Source organism: Gymnoscopelus braueri (assembly GCF_963280865.1).
Source record: "Gymnoscopelus braueri genome assembly, chromosome: 12".
NCBI lineage: Eukaryota > Metazoa > Chordata > Actinopteri > Myctophiformes > Myctophidae > Gymnoscopelus > Gymnoscopelus braueri.
In genome coordinates this window covers 35,931,681-35,952,134 of record NC_137614.1, presented here as the reverse complement: position 1 = coordinate 35,952,134, position 20,454 = coordinate 35,931,681, and the positions used below count along the sequence as shown (strand labels likewise).

Sequence of the window (20,454 nt, the reverse complement as noted above, 5' to 3'; positions counted from 1 at the left end):
AGTACAACAAGCATGGGACGTAGCAAAAAAGGTGTGGTTTGTTCCAAGCTATTCAAGAGCTTCTCTTGAGATATATCCAGGCAACGCAGTAAGTTATCACACAACACTTGATCCCTTTGATGTACTGTATCATGTTCTTAATCAATCTCTCTCCTTCTCTTTATATGATATAAACACAGTATATGTATTTTATACTGTGTGTGTGTGCGTGTGCGTGTGCGTGTGCGTGTGCGTGTGTGTGTGTGTGTGTGTGTGTGTGCGTGTGTGTGTGTGTGTGCGCGTGCGTGTGTGTGTGAGATTCCTGGTGTAGTGTGGAGTATGGGCTCACTTATTATTGAACATGTAACAAAAGAGGATGCTGGAGAATACAAAGTAACGTCTTATGGCTGGGACACTACCACATTTACCTTCCTAAGACTCACTGTTACAGGTAAGCATACACTAAGTAACATCCCCACTGTTAATTGAGCCAAGTCAAGTCCCGTCTCAAGACCACAGCCGTTCAGTCTCAGTCTCAGTCTCAGGTCTCAGTCTCGGACTAGATGACTATGGAATTGTATCCGTTTTGAGGTGTATTTTAAAATGTATGTTAATAGCAATGTAATAGAAATAATGTCTGGGTAGCTCAGTCGGTATACAGTAGAGAACTCGCCTTTTGACCACAAGCTTACGTGTGGCAAGTAGTGCGGTAATTAATGGGAGCTGATGGTAGGTGTTGCGCTCCACCTAAGCAATCCATCTCCCAGGGGTCTAGCGCATTGTGAAACAGGGATAGACTCTGGCTGGTACCCGCCTCTCCGACCTACTTACTTCTTATACGTACTACTTAGAAATAGTTCATATCCAAGTGTCATAATATTATATAATGTAAAATATAATATATTTACCCCAAATGGCAAGTGAAGACTGAATATGTACAACATTAAAGACGAATGGGCCCGATTCACTAAGCTGTTTACGGCATATTTTGAACGTAAAGGAATTTACGCAACTTCCCACGTTAGTAGTCTGATTCACTGATCTTTAATTGTCTGTGAATTTTGCGGGAGGTCCACTCTTTCTCACGTCTGCTTGGAGGCTCACTTACATGGAACCAAAGCCTGCATGCGTATATCATTACAATGCCTTATTCTTCATGAAAAATCAATGACAACAGTGCCAAACCCAGTGGTGGAAAAAGTACTCAAATGTTTTACTTAAGTAAAAGTATCAATATTGCAATGTAGAAGTACTCTGTTACAAGTGAAAGTCCCAAATTCAAAATTGACTTGAGTAAAAGTACAAAAGTATTGGTATCAAAATGTACTTAGAGTACCAAAAGTAAAAGTACTAAAATGTTTGAAAATAGTAGATCTACAAGCTTTGTGAGCTTGTAGATTGGCTATTTTCAAATAGTCTATGTATAAAATAGGGCTAAAGTGGAAGTGGTTAATATATGTTTTATCAATATTTAATATATAATTTATATCTGCAAAGTAACTAGTAACTAAGGTTTTCAAATAATTGTGGTGGAGTAAAAGTACAATATTTGCCTCTGAGATGTAGTGGAGTAGAAGTAAAAGTGTAGACAATTGGAAATACTCCAGTGAAGCAAAAGTACCTCAAAATTGTACTTAAGTACAGTACTTGAGTAAATGTACTTAGTTACTTTACACCACTGGCCAAACCTCAAATAAAATATTTATGTGCCCAACATTTGTCAACACATATAAAAAAGAACGAAAAAAAGATGTCAACGATCTATTGCTTGGATGCATATTATAGACATGATGCAAATTCAACACATTTTCTTTTTCTTTTCAGTTGACGCATTTAGAGCCGAATGATTTAGTTCCCTCGGCGTGTTTGCCGTTTTGCAATTGGGCTTTCAATTGGGCGTTTTGCAATTGGCCAACTATCGCGCTATTAATTTATAATATTGATTTGACCACATCACATGAAGCAGTCTTACCTTGATGAGGATACAGTATGAAAGCTGTCTCCATTACTACATTTCCAATTCCGATGTAGTGGAGGGTTCGTCCAAAGGACGGAATCCCCTGATTAATCAATAAAGCTCTGATCAAAATTATCGGACATTCCAGCAGTATCATCTTTTTACCTTGGCTAAGCTGAGTGAGCGATTATTCAGTAGAAAGGGCTTATATAATGTCCATTCTAAGTTTTATTAGACTTTGTAAACAACCTCCTTATTATCATTACATGTGAGAGTTGGCTATTTACTTTATAAACGTTTAATCGCGTGAGGGACTTCCGCTGACCTACAAGTTGTCATGCGGTGCGTCGTGCCGCGTTATAAGCTTAAAGGGATATTTCACTTTCAAAAAAACTTTTGGTCATTTTATCATCTACTCAGGCCGTTGTGAACCCCCCAGACAGTTTATAAGTTGCTTGATTCAGTATTTAGATATTTGATATTCATTTAATCAGACACGCCCCCTTCCTATACAAACCCATTGTAACTTCAAACTCCATTTTAACCATGTTAGATTAATCAAAAACACCCGTCCTTGGCTCTGGTGACTCATACCGCCCCCCTAATACGCGAGGGGGCCTTGTTTTTTCAATTACTTTCTTCATTTATTTTTTATATTCTTTTTGGAAAATGAAAAAAATAAAATACAATAAAAAAATTAAATACAATAAATGAAAAAAATTATCGGAAAAACACGGCCCCCTCACGCATTAGGAGGGCAGGGTGAGTCACCAGAACCAAGGACGGGTGTCTTTGATGAATCTAACATGGTTAAAATGAAGTTTGAAGTTACAATGGGTTTGTATAGGAAGGGGGCGTGTTAAAATGAATATCAAATATCTAAATACTGAATCAAGCAACTTAAAAACTGTCGGGGGGGTTCACAAAGGCCTGAGTAGACGATAAAATGACCAAAAGTCTTTTTGAAAGTGAAATATCCCTTTAAAGATCTGTCCCTTTTGGAGAGTCGTGTCGTTTTTCGTCTGTTTCCGGTTGCCTTTTATGGTCTTAAATGGGGCGTGGGGCAATGCAAATGATCTCCCACATGAACACGCCTCTGACCTTCAGGCAAAAATGAGGAACAACTGTGATCCGCACATTTGAGGGATTTACACACCCCTTTGTGAATTGCACGTCGGTTTTTGCTTAGAGAAAATACACCCTCCTTTAGTCACTTTATTTACACGTTATTTACAACCATCTTAGTGAATCGGGCCCGGATGTCTTTAAAATAAAAAGTTGCATTTCAATATTGACATTGACTTTTTTTTAAGTGAACAGGAAGTAAATATCAGTGAGTCCACATTTCTTCGAATGTAGCAAGACTGATGTTCCTTGCACTCCACAGAATGCATAGACACAAGGAAGTTGAACAACGGTGATCAGGTGGACTTCAAAGTGAAAGTGGCACCCACCCTCTTGATTTTCTACCCCGCCAACAACCCCACCATAAACACCACAAATGGGATTGAGGTCTGGAGCTCTAAAAATCCCTCCAACGGTGAAGATCGGTGTACCAGAATAGACTATGAGTGCCATTGGTTTGTTAAGGCTGAAACTGGCCCCAAATGGGCAACTAGATTGGACGGAATCAAGGAAGGAGAGCTGTGGTACGTCCGGAAATTGAGAGCAACCCAAAAAGACCAGGGCACGTATGTGGTCCGGCGAGAAGATGGCAGGCTGATCTATAAGTTCCAGATCTTTGTGAAAGGTAATCACAACACTCAGTCTCACATCAGACACCAGGAAGAGTTACTGTAAAATTCTTTGTTCCAAAGAACACCAAACCATAGAGCAATGGTTCACAAACCTTTCAGGCCGTGACCTCCCAAACTGGGACCCCCCAAAATAATCATATTTGAACTCGGGAGTTGAGGCGTTACATTTAGTTTGACTCTGTTCCACAGATAAATATTGTGAAAATAGACGATCTACAAGCTCACAATGCAACATGATGCTTGTAGATTAGCTATTTTTGTCTATTTCTCATATTATTTGACAATTTGGCCAATGTTTGACCAGTTTTATAGTAGTTTGTCGATTACGTTTGATGCATTATTGGTCTTTTTTTTAATTTAATTTTAGGTATTAAACATTTTAATTGCCACTTTACTGTCATCTGGGACCCCCCCCCCCCCCCCCCAAAAAAAAGATCATGTGGGGACCCTCCTGGGGGTCCCGAACCACAGGTTGAGAACCACTGCTATAGAGTTATTGTAAATGTCCTCGTAAGGAACACCAAACCATATAGTTAATTACTTTAAAGATCCTCGTTCCAATGAATACCAAAATATAGCTACTATAAAGGTCCTTGATAAAGGTCAATTTCATAACGTGACAGGTGAATCCACCTAGTAAAAACTATATGTGCTACTTTGTAAACGGCTGTGCTTGAACATTCTTACTCACTTGCGGGCAAGGTCGATGATACTTGTGGGGTGTCGTGTGTGGTACTTTTACCTGTTACCTATCCACTTGTGGCACAAGGCCTTCACAGAGCGCTTCCACTTTTCACGGTCAGCTGCCGCAGTCCTCACTTCAGACCATGATTTCCATCCTGCCTCCAGGTGGTCTTTGGTCTTCCTTTTCTTCTTTTCCCTTCTGGTGCCCATGTCATTGCTATGTTGCAGTCATTGTTGAGGTCCTGCCTTAGCATGTGTCCAATCGTCTTCCATCTACGCAGCTTCACTTCCTCACTCAGCGGCTTCATCTCAGCTCTTCAGTACTGACGTGATCTTGCCTATGTATACGGAGTATTCTTCGTAGGCGTGTGGCACTTTTAGAGATGGTTCTTATTGTAACAGCAAGATCCATCCACCATTCTCCATCCACCGCCCCCAGGGCTGTTGAGAGCCACCGGTCCGTGTTGTAACGACATCAGAGTTTATTGTTGATCACATTTGACATGACAAAAGCCGATAGGCCAGGAAGGAAGGACGAGATTTGCATCATTAGATTTGTTACTCAATACATTCATGGAGGAAAAAAATAAAGAAATCCAATGGCAATTTCAACATTAGAAGTTTATTAACTTTTTCAGCTCTAACGCACGCACACACACACGCACGCACGCACGCACGCACGCGCGCACACACACACACACACACACACACACACACACACACACACACACACACACACACACACACACACACACACACACACACACACACACACACACACACACACACACACACACGGCCAAACGTATGATCCCCTCAGTCTTAAAGTCTTAAATAGCTCTATATTCTGATAGCAATCATTGCTATTGAGTTTTTCTTCAGTAACAGCAGACATGAGTTTCTGATGAGTACGGGTCTGCTCGGATCCACTCAGGTATTACACATAATGATAAACAGTCCCGGGACGTAGTAGAATCTAACCGACCCGGACACCCGGACCCGGTTCAGGTCTTGGATATTGTCTGGTATTTTCGGTTCGGGTGAACCCGTGAAGACCACTAGTCCCATGTACACACCTTTACGCCCTCAGAATCCAAAACCTGGATTCACATTAAGTTTCCTGATATCAAAGTTCACTTGAACAATACATGCTTGGTCAGTTTGACTAAACCAGAGAATGTTAATTTGTAACATTTCTTTTTATCTTCCAGCAAAAGTAAACAAACAATCCACAAACAAAGGAACCCATGAGGATGTGTCACAAATTGGTATGTTGAAGAGAAGGTCATTTTTTTCCCTGGACCCCATTTTCCTGTTAATTGCTTGTAGACTTTGTGTTTGTTTACGTTCTGTTCATACTATATAGTATGAACAAACATAACTGTGAGGTTAATAAGTCATGGACATTTGAATGTCCCTCCGTTAAACAATCTTTTTCCCAAGGACTACGGCGGCTAGACTTTTCAAAGCAATCTGTATTTTAATTTTTAAATGCTCAATGCTTGCCAATGACAAAACCGACTAACAATGTAAACGAAGTGTGTCCAATTGTTTTCCCGTCATTAAAGCTGTATTATGTAATTTTCTTTAGTGAATAAAATGCTATTTTGTCCAATCTGTACGGTAGAGTATGTTAAGATTCACGCTGAGGAAGGCCGCTAGCCGGAACGTCTGTCGTATCTGCTGCCGGGGCTTTTGACTAAATAAACAAGAAATCCTAAAAGGACCAAGTGAGTGCTGGTGATCTTTTCTATTAGTATGTTGTATGTATGTACAATATAACTTGCACAATTGGGGTGGTTGTATTTGGACTCCCTGGTCTTTTATTGAGACGTTTAGATCCTGCGTCCAGGTTGGACACAACCTTTGACACAACCCTGTTTCTGACACAAATTGTGACCTAAAGGTCAACATTCTATTTCTCCCCAGAGCAAGCAGCTATTAGCTCAGTGGTAACAATGTCAGCACTTGCACACAAGATTCGGGTTAAACAGGAATGTTACATAGTGCAGCTTTAAGTATCAATAAAAAAGTTTTAGTGTTCAGCATGTTGTTTTGCAGTTAGCTCATAACACAATTTTTTCACTCCCCACTCAGATTCCAGCTTATTCAACCATTTTCTCAATACCGTGGTATGGTGGATTGTGAAGCATTTGGTGCCCGCTTTCGCTGTCGTACAGGTGCTGTTGTGTCTGAAAACGTGCTTCTCCAAAAGTTCCGAAGATGCAGAACCACCTCCGGTTTCCAACCAGATAGAGGAGGTATACTATAGGACTGTGCCTGATGCGCTTTCCAACACCTGAGAAAAGTCTCAGACGTTGTCTCTCACGTGTAATGCAACAAGGCCTGCATGTAAAACAAAAAAATATGAATAATTTTCTAGCTTATAGATTATAGCTTTTGCTGATCTCTCGTCAATGAAGATTGAGAGAACCAAACATTGAACACCAATAAAAATAAGTGTAGCTGAGAACCAGTGTGCAGACTTAATAATTTTTTACTGTTGTTCTGCCCTTTGTCCAGTGACTGGACTTTTGATTAGGATGTGCATGCACTATCTCTTCTTAACACTAGGACCTCAGCCAAAGTTTAAAATTTCTCTCTATCTGTTTTGGTTTTACTCCTAAGGTTAAACCGATCACGGCTTGACTTGTAGCTTTGTAAAAACAAAAATGGTCAAACTGTGTTCTTGTTTGCTAGGAATCGATGCAACATCCTCCTCCCAACCTGCCAACTTTCACTTTTACTTCAGATGACAGTTGCCCTCCCAGCTATGAGGAAAATCCAGCTTTCAGTAAGGTAAGAGCTGCTTCTCTTTCATTGTCCTGTCATTCCCTCTCCTTAACCGTCCCATTTCACTTAACACTCAATCTAACAGGGACATTTGGTCATATGAACGGTAACCAGCACTTTAAATGGAAGTCTTTACCTTAACTCAAAACCTTGGGTCACATCTCTTGTTGCAGGTTGTTGTTTAAAAGAAGGTCTGTCCAATATTGTCATACTGTCTGAATAGGAAAATCGTATTATTTTATTTAATACATTTGTTCCCCTTCAAAATGTACCTAAATAAAACCGTGACCCAGATTTTGTAAAAAGAGAAGTTTTTACATTAGTTGACATTTTTATTGTTAATCGTGCTCTCAATATGGCCCCAAATAATCATGAATAAGTATTGGTTCTCTCTGTACAGGATCCAGGTCTGGATGACACAGGTCCCCGCTACACCATGCCTTCCGCCCCCGCCACTGAGCCGGAGGACCTCCCAAACGTCCAGTTCCCCCTCAGCTCAGGTGCTTCCACTTCTGAGCACGTATACACCTCAGACAAACTCAACTTCCTGTAAGGGTTCAGAGTTTGTGGGAGTGTCATCGGTGTGAATCTCCTCCATCCTCAAAAGTCTCTTCACGAGTTTGCACTGATGTTTAGGGAATTAACCGATTTTTATGTCGGATCAGACCTGGAATCGGCATGTGCTTTATATGGGGACATTCAGTCATGCAATTTATATAATGTTACAATGTCAGATGTTCATATTAAACATGGCCAATTTTAATGAGATAAACCAATTATAAACCAATTATAAATTAATCCCTGTGAGCTAGAGGCTCAGCAATATACCATAGCCTGAACTGGAGTTATTGCTTTTATAAAATGGTTACCAAATGTGCCAACGTGAAAACCATAGACATATCCCAATTACAGCAGTTTTTTATAACAATTTAATTCATCATTAATCATTTTACAAGAACATAGTCCCTCTGCCTTTATGAACCAGGTGGTTGCTATATGCAACGTTTACATTTAGATTTTCTTCTATCTCATTGTGGCATAGAAATCTCACAAAAAAGGTAATTAAACCACACCTTTGATGCTTTTTGAAGATTTAACACTTTCTGACACCAGGCATTAAAGCATCAACCTTTTCAGGTAGACTTTTCCCCAGACACATTGCTCTATTTACTCCATGGAGATGAAGTTCACCTTACATTTAGTTTTTTCCTAGCCACGGAGTGATGTAGAACTGTACAAAGACATTAGACTTCATAGCCATGTAATATGATTGATTGATTGATTGATTGATTGATTGATTGATCGATTGATATAATGTTTCGTATTACTTTCATTGACTGACTGATCAACCGGTTGCTGCGCATTGTACAAACATAACTGACACAAGCCATTAAAGATCAGTATCCTTTATCATAACCTTAGTTTCCCCCATAGGCCTCACGCTGCAATGCCAGCTTGTCTCCTGGTGGAGATTTGCTCCCATTGAACGCCCCATTGTAGTTCCTTGTACACTGTGCATGAGAATAGCATGTTAAAAACCCACCATTCCCCCCCCCCCCCCCACCGCCACAACCAAACACATCAGTACTCCCGCATTCCTCAGGAGACCTGCTGTACTCGTAGACAAAATATTGCACTAACACAAACGCTAACTCTAACACTAACACTTAAATGCCTTCAGGAATTCACAAGTGATCCACTGCTAACGTGTTGCTCCGTGTTTGTCGTTGCTGTAATTCACGACTGCTTAGAAATTAACTTGTGGTCCTTCATGGTTCAGAACCTTGACCACAGAGTATAATTGATACACTGATTGTTTGTGTCGTTGTCTTAGCTGTGTGAATATATGGAGGTGTAGCTGTGTGAATATATGGAGGTGTAAGCCAGTAGTAATCACCACTAGTGTAAGCAGAAACTGCAGCGGTAGAGAAATGGGGGCCCATGACTCCAAACATCAAGGCTGCATGTTCACGCTAGTTGCTGTCTGGTTTCTGAAGAGAAGAGCTTGGTAAAAAAGACAAAAAGATAATCAGAGATATTACGTTACATTACATTACATACACAGTCATTTAGCAGACGCTTTTATCCAAAGACTGTGTCAACACCACAGTGTCTCTTCTCCTGTGTTCATCTAATGACAATTTGGGCCACAGTGCAGCGAGAAAATTAAACCTGCTTCTAAAAATGTACACTACTGACATATGCATGCAAGTACAGTATGATGAAAGTCAGCCGCAACATTTATGGTGATTGTGGTGTGAAAACTGCTGGCTTAAGCTATCCTTCTCAGACTGCCTCAGTTCATACTTCATGAAGCACTGGCAGTATACAGTATGCAGTGTGAAGTATGAAATATATACTCTGTATTTATGTGCCTCTGTTGTTTGTCTGTGAACATATGCACACCAATAGTGCCAGTTTTTATATTTATTTGAATGAATGAGTGAATGTGACCTTTGTCTGCTCTGAATTATCTATGTTCACTATATGAAAACATGTATAGACGACTGTGATCAATAAAGGGATTTATAACTGCCACTCATCGTTTTGTGTTGCTTCTACTTGCTGTGTGTATTACAGAGAACCATGGGGGGTGTACTAATGGCTAAGTCTGTTGGATCTGTCCAGAAGTCTGAGTGAGTGAGAGTGAGTGTCAGTCTGTCTGTGCCCCTTTTATGCCATATACAGAGATCTCTAAGCGGTCTGTCGGTATGTGTCCGTTTTAGGCCCATATATGGACATCCCTGATGTCATCAATATGACGTCATAGTACAGGCGTCATAGAGTGACCTCCAAGTACTATGATTATGGGTACTGAACTAATTACTCCGACAATGCCGGGCATTGCATAACCGGAGAGGCATGCGTTACCAACGGGCATCGTTCCAAATTGACATTGGCCGAGTCTATCTATAAATGCACAGAATCTCTGTGTATCCATGTGTTTATTTGTGTCCCGCATATCTTGAGAACCGTCCGACCGATTCCAACTTGGGTGTGTTGCCGATGAGCCGAATGAGTGAAGTTGGTCGGATCAGCCAGTCCAGATATCTACCTATTAATTTACAAAACCTGTGTGTGTGTACAGTATGTATATCCGTCAGTGTGTCCCTGACATAACTCGGGCGCTGTCCGACTTGAACGGCCTCAAACTCTGCGTGTGTGCCATAAAATGATACGGGTATGCAGTGCAGAGTGGCAATTAGGTCAGACCTGCGGTCTCAGAGAACTGGAAGCCACAAATATCTGTCCCAGGGACTACGGCGAACGCACAGTCTATGTACTCCGTAGACTCTGTCTGTACTTCCATGTATGATATGTCAATGTAACATTTGTCTTAGGAGCAGGTTTAATTTTCTCGCTGCACTGTTGTCCACTGCCGTTAAAATAAACACAGAAGACATTGTGGTGTTAGCCAGTCTCTCATGACCTTATTTTGTCTTCATGACCAAGCTCGTCTCTCCAGATACCAGACTGCAACTAGCGTGAACATGCAGCCCTGATGTTTGGAATCATGGACCCCGTTTCTCTACTCCTACAGTCTCTGCTCACACTAGTTGTGGACACTGCTGGCTTACACCTTCACATCTTCACACAGGTAAGACAACGACACAATGTATTAATGAACGTCTTTGGTCAAGGTTCTGAATCATGAAGACAACGACCACAAGTTCATTTCTAAGCAGCCGTGAATTACAGTGACAAAACATGGAGCAACATTAACATGTTAATAGTATTAGTCATTCATTACACTACCGGGTAATTTGTGAATCCCTATTTATGGTCTTCAAGTGTAGTGTGATATTCAGGACTAAATGTGTAATATTTCTCAAGTATGATTTTCTTTTGTTTTTTTTATCCTGTCCAACACCACAATAAATGATACACAGTTGTTCCTTTTCCTCCAGGTATTGGTGCAAGAACTGGGAGCATAGACCCTATTCACTATGGAGACACTGCTTTTCACTTGTATTATTCAGTCATCATGATGCGATTGTTTCCCTGTTGTTCATGGAAAGAGAGTATTTTAATAATAATCATAACAATATGCTTGTCACATGTAGTATTTGGCTTACAGTAGCACACAACATGCCAAGCAGTCAGCAAAAATCTTTCACGTTGTTACATTTACAGTATATTCATATGAATAAATACAAAAATAAGACACAGAAGATCAACCACAAGCTGGTGCTACTGAGTAACGTCAGTACCCAGCCCATTCACTCAGCCACTGTTGACACTTCATCCTCTGTTCCTCACTCTCCTCTTCCTCCTCACACCTCTGTCCCCTTCTCCCCTTTCTCCTCCCCTCCTCTCTCGCTTCTCTCTCTGCCTCCTCCTCCCTCCGTTTCCTCTCTAGCTCCTCCATCCTGCTCCCCAGAATGGCCTCCACGGTGCCCTCCAGAGGCCGCAGCGAGCGCTGCGGGAGCCACTTGGGGTCAACGGCAGGCAGAAAGGGGTCTCCAGCGGTAACGAGCAGGGGCTGGGGTTCCAACGGAATGTGGAGGAAGTGTGCGTGCAGCATCATGCGGTATGGGGCGTCGTCTGTTCCCAAGCTGTAGGTGAAGTCTCCCACGATGGGGTGGCCCATCGCACTGCTGTGGACCCTCAGCTGGTGGGTCCGGCCAGTGAGAGGCTGGAGCAGCACCTTGGTGACGGGGTCTCCATCATACGTCCCATACTCCAGCACTGTGACCTCAGTTTGACATGGCTTAGGGTTCTCACAACCCTCTGTTCCCTCGATGCACATCATGTGTGTCTTTCCCTCTGTGGAGTTCTTTCCAATAGAGAAGTCCAGAGTCCTGGTCGCCTCGTCCACCCAGCCACGCACCAAGGCGAGGTAGGCCTTGGTGACTGTGCGGTCCTTGAAACATCGGTGCGCTCGGCCGGCTGCTGCCTTGTTGAGGGCCACACACAGAGCACCACTGGTGGAAAGATCCAACTGGTGACATAACCTGAAGCCATAGTAGGTGTCAGGATCGGCCAGCTCCGGGAAGCGATGTCTGAGTTGCGCCTGCACCGTGTGATTCTCGTACCACGTCTTGCTGTCAATGCGGATGTCCCAGTGCTTGTCCACCACGATGTAGTCATTGTCCTGATGCAGTACACGCAGTCCATCCAGACTGCAGGCTGGCTCTGTGGTGGCTGCCATGGTCAATGACTGACAAACTCAACTCTCTTGGTCCTTCGTAAAAAAAATGAACACAGGACACGTGGAAAGTCCTAGTATGTAACACACCTACAAACCACTTTATAACTGAAGTTCATGATGTCATGAATAGTTCGTGACGAAAGGGGACGTCACAAACTTTTTTTTGGCTGGGGCCGGAGGACAAATGGCCCCTGCCCATGTATGGACGAAACAGGTACAAAGCCTCATGTAAGCCCGACCCCTTGGGTCTGGCAAACACGTCAGGGGTTTTGTTTATATCTGGTGTGTGAGTCTCATGCTATAGCTGAAGGAGAGTGGAGCACAGCCACAGCAGAGGACGTGCTGTATATTTCCATATGGTTGCTTCACAGGTAGCCTACAGACAGGGGAGCGTATTCAAAGAGGTGGCTGTTGGCCCTGAGTGGGGGTTACAATCAGTATTGCCTTTTGTTCTACCTGAGAGACAGGAGGTCTGTCTCCATCCCCTTCCTGCCCTTTACAGTTGCAAATGTGGGGGCCGGGAGGTGGGGGGCTCACCTTTGAAGGCTGACACACCCATACATGTTACCTCCTCTTATTCAAAATGTGACCACTGCTATAAAGAACCATACTGAAATGCATCTTAGTGTGTGTGTGCCACTCCAGGCCGTTGGGCTGTGGAGATGGTTGGCTGTTCTATACTGTCTGTACTGTCTGAATAAACTGGAAGCAACGAAACCTCACTAACTAGTGATGACTCCTTCATTCTACAACCATTCATTCTCATCTCTGGGACAACAAACTTATCTGCAATAGGGCGTTGTTGGCAACTACCAAAGCAATAGAAACCTTTAAGTCTGTGGTTGTCAGATACCACATTATGGCGTCGAAGTCGGCAGTCGTGTTGGTTTGTTTTTTTGGGGGCGCAAGTCTCCAGGGATACTGAGCCAGGCGTCGAAAGAACGTGCGGCGGGACATCGGGACGACGTGACGACAACTTTTCGAGAATCTACAAGGAGAGGACTTCATGACCAGGTCTAGGACGGCTGCACGACTCATCTGGCTGCTCAACATATCTTCTGCGATCGTTAGAAGGGCGCGCTGCAGTGCAGACGGCAGAGCGGAGAAATTGGTGTGTCGAATTTCTTCGTGGCGGGTATGTTGTGAGGTGAGGACAGCGGGTGCCGGCAGAGTGGAGGACTTGCGATGATGGGGTTCTTCGTGAAGAGTGTGGTGACACATCTTCAGCGATCGCTAGTGGAGCGCTCTGTTGTAAACATGCAGCTATCTGTTGGAAAATCTGGGTACGGCGCTGGAGCACGGCTGGGTGAGAAGATGACGTTGAGGGAGACTGCAAGAGAGACATTATCGAACGGGACACTGCGCGTATGGGACCTGGGGTTATGTTTTTGTGATGAGCGTGGGTTAAACTGTGGGGCTATAGCTGCCATGGGAAGTGTTGCGAGGGTATTTTTTTACTTTCTGGTCTCCTGTGTTTAATGTGAGTTTACTTTGTGGGTTATTGTTTCATTGGGGGGTACGCTGCCTTCTTTTTTCCGTGTGGGCACTTTCGTGGTAGTTGTCATATATGCTTGATGGTACGGTGTAAAACTTAGGGATAAGAATTAGGCTATCTTTGAGTATATTTTGGTGACTGGGCGGCGGGGACATTGATCTTGGGGGGTGGTGCTATCGCTTGGTGGCCGTGATTCGACTGTATGCTGTCAGCTTCCACTGGGTGGCTGTGTAATGTTTTATCCTGGAGTTTAAAAGGCTAACAGAGGGATCCTGCACGCTAATTAGTTTAGGGAGATGTGTCTATTTGATGTGATTCACCGTGTCGCTGTACTATGTAATCCTGGTTTTTGTATGTGCATTGTTCTGTATGATGTTGTTTGCTGTTTTAGTTTTCCTGAATGTTTTATTTTTTCCTGGTTGGTGTTCCGGTCGCTTTTCATGGGGGGCGGATTCTTTGTGGTTCTTTTGAAATATACGTGTTTGTGGAAGACGTTTGAAGTCTCCCATGGGGGGTCTGCTGTATATTTCCATATGGTTGCTTCACAGGTAGCCTACAGACAGGGGAGCGTATTCAAAGAGGTGGCTGTTGGCCCTGAGTGGGGGTTACAATCAGTATTGCCTTTTGTTCTACCTGAGAGACAGGAGGTCTGTCTCCATCCCCTTCCTGCCCTTTACAGTTGCAAATGTGGGGGCCGGGAGGTGGGGGGCTCACCTTTGAAGGCTGACACACCCATACATGTTACCTCCTCTTATTCAAAATGTGACCACTGCTATAAAGAACCATACTGAAATGCATCTTAGTGTGTGTGTGCCACTCCAGGCCGTTGGGCTGTGGAGATGGTTGGCTGTTCTATACTGTCTGTACTGTCTGAATAAACTGGAAGCAACGAAACCTCACTAACTAGTGATGACTCCTTCATTCTACAACCATTCATTCTCATCTCTGGGACAACAAACTTATCTGCAATAGGGCGTTGTTGGCAACTACCAAAGCAATAGAAACCTTTAAGTCTGTGGTTGTCAGATACCACAGACGCGCGCGCGTTCTCAAGTGTAGTGTTATAGTTGAAGTAGTGTAAATGTTGTGCAATATTTCACCCAGGTGAGGTCAGTTTTAATAAGAAATTAGATTTTTTTAGATTAAATTATTTTTGTGTCTGTGTGTTTACAGCATGTCTCCTGAGGAATGAGGGAGTACTTATGTGTTTGGTCCACCATGCCACTACGACACCTGGTTGCCATGGTTACACTGAGCAAAATAAGATATCACCACAGTGGGGAAATTGTGAGGTTCAGTCATGCTATGCACGGTGCAGAAGGACATTGAGAAGGTACTGCAATCTCAATCCATTTTTGGGCGGTGTAGCCGCCCCTTTAAGTGGGGTTGGGACACCTCATTCTCTGTACTGTGATTGGCTCATTAGTACACCCCTAGCTGTACTGTGATTGGCTGACTCTATTGGCTGACTCTATTCAGCACTGTGATTGGCTAGCGAGACACATGATGACATTAATAACCTATAAATAGGACTATGCACTTCAAAAAATTGAGTTTTGAAGTGATCTTCCATCACCATGGTCTGATCCCCTTCACAGGAACACACAGCATTGCACATTAGAGCTCCTTATGGTTCAACACTTACTAATGTTTTAATGGTTTTGAAATGTCATACTGTAGTGTAATATGCCTATGTAATTCATTTGAGAGCCTCCTCTCACGTGTTGGATTATATCATTTTACAGTACAGTATATTAGGTTTCAGGAGCTCATTTATGCGGCCTCCATCACATTCAGAATGGGGCTTATGAGTAATTATGAACCCTGAACTTAGAATATATTATGTTAACAACGTATAATGTATATAAATGGATTAGTTAAATCACACATCTGATTTGTTGATAGGTGTGGTACATTAACCATTTACCATGGCTATAAGGTCTAATATCTTTTTACAGTTCCACACAGTTCTATACAAGTGGTAGGGCCGGTAGAGAGAGAGAGGAAAAAAAAGATTGTTCTCTTTAAGCAATCAAATTATCATTTTATTTTATTAATTTATTTATGTATTTATGTATTTAATATATAATTCTACCAATTCAGTCGTTACGCAAATTCCCCCGATGTTTATAGTCCCAGTGACCCTGTACTGTTGGTCTGGGGAGGTTGTAGACAACCATGTATATTCCATTATACATGGAGTAGGCACTAGCCAGCAGTGCTTCTTTTCACCTGACATGTGTGTGTGTGTGGAGGAACGCGCTATCCCTCCCAGTTCCACTCCGTGCTGAACAGGCAGTCAGGCGCCCTGACCAACATGTAGGAATCGCTAGCACAGTGACAGAGATTGGCTTTCCACCAGCGACCACAGACAATCGTGTTCGTTGGAGTGCCTGCATGGCCAGGCCCAATGCACCATGGAGGAATCTAACCAGGAACTGGGCGGGAACTTTACCCCTGCCCCAACCGAATGCCCCTTTAGCTCTTGCCTACTTTTGTCTGATTTGGACAACTTCCTTTTTTGCATGGATGAGAACTGTGTAGAGGCAATTTTGGCAGAGCAGATGACCATTTAAAGAAATCAGTCCCGAGTTCCTGCTGCTGAAAATGTCGCTTCATCGGCAGGGCGAGCGGTGCATGCCGACGCATTTACGCACCGGTTTAGCGATATTCTGACTGCCCCAGACAGAATTCTGGGGACGTTACCTGCAAGTCTGGTCTTTCTTTTTGGCCAGGTTTTTGGTGCCCTCCCAAGCTTGGTGTCCTGGTCTGCTGTCCCTAAAGCCTGTGCATTAAGTTGGGCCTACTTCCGCATCCTCCATGATATCTCTGAGCCCACCGAAACTAATTCCACATCAACTGTAAGTTAGTTTTGGCAATATATTTTGTTATATGAATATTCTCCATTCTAACAGAAGTCTATGAGAGCATTGTAACTCTCTCTCAACGGCTCTGGTTCACAGGACAGGGTCCTCCTAACTTGCATCTTGCCAATCACTGGCCTAGCCGCTGCTCACAAGATGCATACTGCTGCAGAGCACCCAATAAGTCCTTGTAAGACACGTCTATATGGGAAGACAGGGAAATGAACTCAGTGAGTCTGATGTGCCAGGGGAGGAATCCCAGCGTGCTGTCCACTGGGCCAAACTTCACCACCAGCTCTGGGTCTGGAATATTCCTTGACTCTCTGAGTAGTGCATCTAGCATGGCGACGTTGATGTCTTTGGAGCTCCTCTCTTTCCGTTCCACGGCGCGACACAGCTTCTGGGCTGCTGCAACGATGCTCTGCTTTCCGTCCGCTGGTGACAGAACTGTCACTACCGGCCGACGGGACAGCACTTTGTGCTGGTGCTTGTTATTCCCATTGCTGAGGAACTGCATGTTATAGTTAGAAGCCCCTCGTCCCAGCAGGTCCTGTTGCTGCCTCTCTATCTCCTCTAGGAGGCGGGAGCTGTTCTTCAAGAAAACTCCTTGACTATCATACACGCTGACATAAGGTATGCCAACAGCCATGCACCAAACAACGAGGTTTGCGATGTCCGTGTAGCTCAGCTCCTCTTCGGCTATCAACAAGCCAATGTGAAGGGGCAGCTTCTCCAGAGGTTTACCGTCAGAACTGAACTGAACACGGCAGCGACTTCCCGAGCGTTTACCGATCGTCTGGGCAACCTTCTTGTCGTGGTCCGGGAACCCGGCAAGTGCGATCGGCATGAGAAGCATGGCAACTGCCCACTCCCACAGCCATCCATTCCAGTTCTGAAGCTGGAGTCGGAACCAAGTGATTAGCATCCTATGGAGGTGAAGGAATACATGCATGACCCACCACACCAGCTTGTAGATGAGCACCATGATTTAACCCTCCTCGGTAGAGTGTCAGTGGTTAGAAGTCACAACACAGCTACATTTGCCTCAGTAGTACATTGTGACACATACGCCCTAATCTATTTTTCCATTGGTGTAACCTTGCTGCCATCACCTCGGTCCTCCGGCTGTGATCCGACCACTGCCACCAAATGTGAGAAAGCCAGAATTGAGTGGCTTGAAAGGTGGATTGATGATGTCATGTTGATGATGTCAGTGTGGACCTCCATATTTGTGTTGGTGGATAAGAGCAAAATCATAGGTTGACAGTACTTAGTATGCCAAATTAAATTAGTATGTGAGACTGTTTAGTATGTCCGAAAGAGTAGTAGCTAGCTACTCAATGGAACGTGAAATACATTTCGGAAATATTACAGTAAGCAATAGTTTGGTGTCCTGTGGAACTCCATATTTGGACCACAGTTCAAATGTGATTATTTTGGGGGTTCACAGTCTGAAAAGTTTGGGAACCCTTGTGCTAAGTAACATAAGTCATATACTGAATATACACCAGACCAGCAAGTGCGTCACACCGCTAAAGCCGTGCCCCTTTTTGGGGCATTCTCCCAGTTATAAGCCTTTGGTATGTGACCAACATTAGCTTATATAATTTGACACCTTTATCCAATATTTGTTTTGATTATATTCCCACAAGCTGGAAATATTTGGAGCATTTCTATACTAAGTTGATATCTCTTGATTAGTAGATTTTAAGAACGAGAGCTTTGTTTAATAAAACCCTTAGAAGACTAAATGTAAAATAATAATAATAAAATACAATAAAGACAATCTCCAAATGTTAAAAGTCAAGACTGTATTTATAGGCCATCATATATTATTTCTTAATAATAACGTGTGAAAAACTTGTGATTTGATGTCTAACAGGGCCATCATGTGGAATAACTGAGTAACTGCACCTCTAACCAGATGCCAGATCAAATCCCCTGCTAAAATCAGGTATGTATGATATAGTCTACTGTACACTCCCTTCAATGCTTTGAGCTGAATAGTTTGAGTTTTACAAACAGCTGTGTGATGTATGAGATTTACAGTTGTGGGAGAAATACAGTGTAAAAGTTGCAATACCACAATGTAGAATACTCTGTTATATGTAAAGGTCCTGTATTCAAGATTTTACTTGCAATACAAAGGTATTGGCATCAAAATACTTTACTTTTTGTACATCAGTACAAAAAGTTAAAGGATTCATTCATTACTGTGTATTCATCATTTATTGCAGCTGGTAAAGGTGGGGCTGATGTTAATTATGTGCTTCTGGGTAGTTTGTATTAATAATCAAAATCTGCAAAGTAACTAGTAATTCAAGCTGACAAGTAATTGTACAGTAAAAAGTACAATACTTGTCTCTGAGATGTAGTGGAGTAGAAATTAAGTATTAAAAAAAAAAAAAGTAAAGTAAAGTAAAAGTACCTCAAACCTTTTCTTAAGTAGGCTACAGTACTAGAGTAAATGTATTTAGTTACTTTCCACCACTGCATATTGGGAACATTATAGAGATTTGCTACTGAATAGATAGGCAGGTCTTGCCTACGAGAGGTACTACACTTTAGTCAAAAAAGTTAAGTCACCAGAAAGAGGAAGGTCCATTGAACTAGTTTGTACATTTATTGATAAAGGACAGGGGCTGACTGGAAAAGGCAACTCAAATTCTCCCAGACATGATGGTCTACAGTTATCTGTACAGTAAAACATGTGTGATCTAATATCCTATTATTAAAATTGGCTAATGGGAGGGTGGGCGGCTGACCACGGCCACGTCACTCTGACTCAGACATAACCATAAACAAACCTGATACGCCCATATACAGTATAGGCATATATGGAGATCCGGTTGTCCAGAGCCACAGATCTGACCGCTATGCCCATATATGGTCATGTGCATAAATGTGTCCGACCGACTTCAAACTCGATGCGTGCATCGGCAAGGACTCAAGGGAGTTCGGTGCCCGCCGCCGAGTAGTTCGGATATGCGGTTGTCCAGAACCGCCGATCCGACCAATATCTTCAAATAATAGGCACATATATAGATATCCAGTTGTCCAGAACCGCTGATCCAACCGATGTGCCCATATTTATGGGCATCCCAATATATGGTCATAACTGATGACATCAGGGACCTCCATATATGGGCGTAAAAGGGACAAGGACTGACAGATACACATTTTCTTTAATTATTGCTAACCTAACCATGTGTGTATGTCATATTGTCATAGCAAAGTAATGACAAACATTAGGCCAGTTAATTCTGGATAGCACTATCTATATTCTATCCTAACATTAGCAAAAACATTAACAACAAGTTCTGTGTCTCATCCAGGGACAAGATTGAGGATGATAAGCGCAAGTTCTTCCTCTGTCAAGCACAGCTGAAGGATTTGAGGTTATGGAAAATCTTTTCACTGTTGTTCTTTCCATATCATCTTTTCTTCAGCTTGTTTCAACCTGGCCTATTTTCATGTCATGTTGGTCTGGTAGATCAGCTATTTTCACTATTCTCCTGCGACGCCATTGTGGAAAGTTTAGAAGTTTTCCCCAAACTTTGATAGAATTTCAAAAATAGCAAAAATAGCACATCTACAAGCTCACAAGGCGTGAATGCTAAAGAATTTCAAACGTTTTCAGAAGTTCTTTTTTTTTTAAGTCAAATGTAGAAAAAGATAGAATGTAAAAATAGGTTGCGAGTGACATGTGAGCTTGTAGATTGGCTATTTTAGCGATTTTGCTATTTGCGACACAGTCGTAAGATGAAGTATAA

The 20,454-nt window shown here is 42.7% G+C and overlaps 3 protein-coding genes across 3 annotated transcripts; 1 reads left to right on the top strand and 2 right to left on the bottom strand.

Moving 5' to 3' along the window:
* Nucleotides 1–318: 318 nt before the first annotated feature.
* Nucleotides 319–7,723, top strand: LOC308096527 (uncharacterized protein; the record flags this gene model as incomplete). Its single annotated transcript, XM_080443947.1, has 6 exons — nucleotides 319–430; nucleotides 3,324–3,686; nucleotides 5,589–5,645; nucleotides 6,475–6,638; nucleotides 7,078–7,176; nucleotides 7,571–7,723. 6 exons carry the CDS (start codon nucleotides 319–321, stop codon nucleotides 7,721–7,723), a joined length of 948 nt encoding a protein of 315 aa, XP_080300073.1.
* A 3,651-nt stretch (nucleotides 7,724–11,374) lies between these two features.
* LOC308096526 (RNA pseudouridylate synthase domain-containing protein 1-like) lies at nucleotides 11,375–12,382 on the bottom strand (the record flags this gene model as incomplete). The annotated part of the gene is made up of 1 exon (XM_080443946.1): nucleotides 11,375–12,382. The coding sequence occupies exon 1, from the start codon at nucleotides 12,320–12,322 to the stop codon at nucleotides 11,375–11,377; it is 948 nt and encodes a 315-aa protein (XP_080300072.1). The 5' UTR covers nucleotides 12,323–12,382.
* Nucleotides 12,383–16,811: 4,429 nt separating this feature from the next.
* On the bottom strand, nucleotides 16,812–17,666 carry LOC308096525 (dehydrodolichyl diphosphate synthase complex subunit nus1-like; the record flags this gene model as incomplete). Its single annotated transcript, XM_080443945.1, has 1 exon — nucleotides 16,812–17,666. The coding sequence occupies one exon, from the start codon at nucleotides 17,664–17,666 to the stop codon at nucleotides 16,812–16,814; it is 855 nt and encodes a 284-aa protein (XP_080300071.1).
* Nucleotides 17,667–20,454: the final 2,788 nt, after the last annotated feature.